The 3,362-nt window shown below is 44.5% G+C and overlaps 1 protein-coding gene across 1 annotated transcript; it reads left to right on the forward strand.

Annotated features, from left to right (window-relative positions):
• Nucleotides 1-410: 410 nt before the first annotated feature.
• On the forward strand, nucleotides 411-2,637 carry LOC130701380 (uncharacterized protein DDB_G0271670-like). Its single transcript, XM_057523337.2, has one exon. The coding sequence runs from the start codon at nucleotides 791-793 to the stop codon at nucleotides 1,580-1,582; it is 792 nt and encodes a 263-aa protein (XP_057379320.1). The 5' UTR covers nucleotides 411-790; the 3' UTR covers nucleotides 1,583-2,637.
• The last annotated feature ends 725 nt before the right edge of the window (nucleotides 2,638-3,362 follow it).

The raw sequence follows: 3,362 nt of genomic DNA on the forward strand, positions 1-3,362 counted from the left end.
AGGCACAACAACAACAAAAAAAAAATGTCAGGTAAAATACACAAGTTCGACAAGAGATGACTCGCGCCCTCTAGTTTTACCTTCTTTTCTTTTTCTTTAGCTTTGGTTACCTGGCCAACCTTACGTGGCGTGCGTCTGTGTGCTCTCTCGTACGTGTACACCTGACTGTTTCGGCCGCTAGAGGTGAAGAAAAAAAAAAACAAAAAAAAAAAAAGGAGGCAGGACCCTTAGGAGGTGGGTTTAAGGTTACGCACAAGAGAAAAAACCGGAAAAAATCAAACGAAAAGAAACGAAACCTGCTGGTGAGGGGGCAGCTCAGGAGGTGGACGAAACGAACAAGAGGAGGAGCAGAGCAGAGAGGGCCAGCAGCCAGGCCAGGTATAAAACTGGTGGATGCTGTAAGCCACAACGGCCAGTTGCGGACTCGACTCTTATACGAGACACACAAGAGAACCTGCCGTGATTCCATTTCCCCCCCCCCCTCCGCTCTCTTCAAATTGAAACATTGAAGGAACATCAAAAAATTAAAGGATTATTTTCTCATTTCAAAAAACATTTGCATCAGTGAGTGACGTTAGGATAACCTTATCCGTCCAAGTGTTTGTTGCGGTGCGCGAGTGTCAAAGGACAAGATTACGTTTAAAACAATAAATCAAAAGTGCCGAACATCGACAATGATCTGAACGGACTAAGATCCCAACATTTTCCCCATCGTATTGCGGGGGGTGGGGGGGTGTTGTTGTGCGCGGGCCCCAATCGGCCGGGACGTGTGCAGCGAAGAGCGACTGCGATGATGAATCGCAATCACGGCAAAAGGGATTTCATGTCGGAGATGGAGGGCGAAAAGTACAGCCTGAGACCGCGCTCCATCGCTAAACGTCTCGAGGTGGAACAGAAGCTCAAACAGCCCGTGCTGGCCAAACGGACGCCCAAGCCCAAACAGAAGCCGGCCCCGTTGAGCAAGTACCGGCGGAAGACGGCCAACGCTCGCGAGCGATCCCGAATGAAGGAGATCAACCAGGCGTTCGAGACTCTGAGACGGGCCATTCCGGCGGCGGCCGAATCGTCCATCTCGCCTTACTCGCACCACTCGGCATCGTCCCCGTCCCCTTCGTCTTCGTCGTCGTCATCGTCGTCGTCGTCCAGCAGCGATCGTTCGTCGTGCGGCGGCAGTTCCAGCAGCAGCAGCGAAAAGTGGACGAAAATCACGACGCTAAGGCTGGCCATGGACTACATCGAAGCCCTGACGCGCGTCCTGGAACACGACGCTCTCCTCATGAACGACGACGACGGGTTCTGCGGCAGCGGGCTCCTGATCAGCGACCGCGGATCGCTCAGCAGTTTGGGCAGCATCGGCAGCAGCAGCGGCGGCGATTTGCTCTCCGACGACCTCGACTCTTTCGACGACATCCCCAACATCGGCACGTCCGTCATCAACGGTGTCGATCATTGCTGCGCAGACGACGACATGGCGTTCGACATTTTTCTAGAGTCCGATCACGGTGGCGACAGCCTTCATTGCGCGTTCCATCACCACCCGGAGCTGGTCGGAGCAGACACACCTCAACCCAATACACCTTGATCTTAATTTCTTTTCTCTCTTTTCCCTCACTCATATGTCCGTCTGATTTTTTTAAAAAAATCTAATTGAAAACAACAACAACAAACAACAACAACAACAAAAAGAGCTTTTGCTGTGGCTACGTTGTCGTGTGCATGCGACACGGCATCATTTATACCAATTGTCTAGTCAAATCGAAATGACATCCGCTGTCGTTTTTTTTTCTTTCTTTCCAACCCCCCCGTGTGCCAGCACCGCAAACTGTTGCATCCATCCTTTCATTTTCTACTTGACGGTTCTTGCGATTTGTTTTATCGAAGCCAAGTGCCAGACAGAAACTTGAAAATAAAAATGTTTGTCGCAAATCAAGATTAAAATCGAAGAAGAAGAAGAAGAAAAAAAAATGTAATCAATTGGAACATATCAAATCCGGTGCTGAATTTTTCAAAAAAAAAAAAAAAAAAAAAAAAAAAAAAAAAAAAAAAAAAAAAAAAAAAAATTATTTTTTCTTACATTCCATCGCGTGAATTGTTTGTTTTCCCTCTTCCCGATTTGTGTATCACCTCTAAAAGAGTTTCCCTTTTCTTTTTTCTTTTTTTGTGAAACAAATATGTCCTCCCCTATTGTGCATGTTTCCTTCTATTTTCTAGAACATGATGACATTACGCGTCGGTTGTTGTTAGCCAATCATTGCAACGTGTTTTTCTAAAAAACAATCTCGTGACAGACTGAAAGACAAACAATCAGTGCAATTACTTAATCGGTGGCCTCATTCAATACATTGTCAGCATTGGATTCACACATCGACGAAGAGATACAAAATATTAAATAGCGACAAGAAAATGGAAGTGCAACGACATCGCTGCGCATTTTCATTATCTATCGCCAATGTTGGAAACCCCCCTCTTTACAAACGCACAAACACGAAATGTAGTGTGTGGCGTATTCGTCAAAAAAAAAAAAAAAAAAAAAACAAATTAAAAATATAAAAAAAAAAAAAAACAAATTAGATCAATGTCTTGTTGCTCCATGCCAGTGTCGTTTGTTTCAACAAAAAAATAAATATCACAGCCATATATGCTCTCCTGATTTCTCTCAATACAAAATATATTCGTTAAAATAAATGACAGAAAAAAAAACGTGTCACATTTTCGACCATCACTCAAACTAGAAAAGCAATCAAATAAGAATCTGGAAAGAAAGAAAGAAAGAAAAAAAAAAAAAAACAAGTCCTGATGTGTGTGTGTGTGTGTGTGTGTGTGTCTGGTGGCGCAAACGTCGATTTTCGCCGACACAAGAAGATGCGAGGCCCCGCAAAACAATCGAAGCGCAAAGCGCAGACACTGCGACGTGCGTGTGACGAATCAAAGTCAGCGCGTAACACGACGAGCGACATCAAACTCGCGAGTGAGAGACGCTACACGGAAAACAGATTGGAATCTGTCGATTTGCGCTCGGCTGCACATTTTTTTGAAAAATAAAACAGATGAGATTCAAGAGGAAAAAGAAACGACTTGAGGAAGAATATTTTTTTTTTTCTCTTTCATTTCGTTGTGGGACAAAATGAAGAGACTTGGGTGTTTAAATAATTCACGTTGGAAAGGTACAAAAAAAAAAAAAAAAAAAAAAAAAAACAGAAAAAAAAACGAGAGAGTTTGGCGCCTGGATCTCAACTTCTTTTCCAGTCGACCAGAAGGCAACTGGCGTGTCGTTTGTTGTCTGTCCCGCTTCGCGTGCGGCGTCCGACCCTTTTTCCCCATCTTTTTTTTTTTTCTTCTTGTCGGCGCAACATCAACATGCA

The sequence above is a fragment of the Daphnia carinata genome, chromosome 10, assembly GCF_022539665.2.
Source record: "Daphnia carinata strain CSIRO-1 chromosome 10, CSIRO_AGI_Dcar_HiC_V3, whole genome shotgun sequence".
Lineage (NCBI taxonomy): Eukaryota > Metazoa > Arthropoda > Branchiopoda > Diplostraca > Daphniidae > Daphnia > Daphnia carinata.

Coding starts and splice junctions, on each gene's coding strand:
- LOC130701380 (XM_057523337.2), top strand. CDS start 791: ATGATGAATCGCAATCACGGCAAAAGGGATTTCATGTCGGAGATGGAG.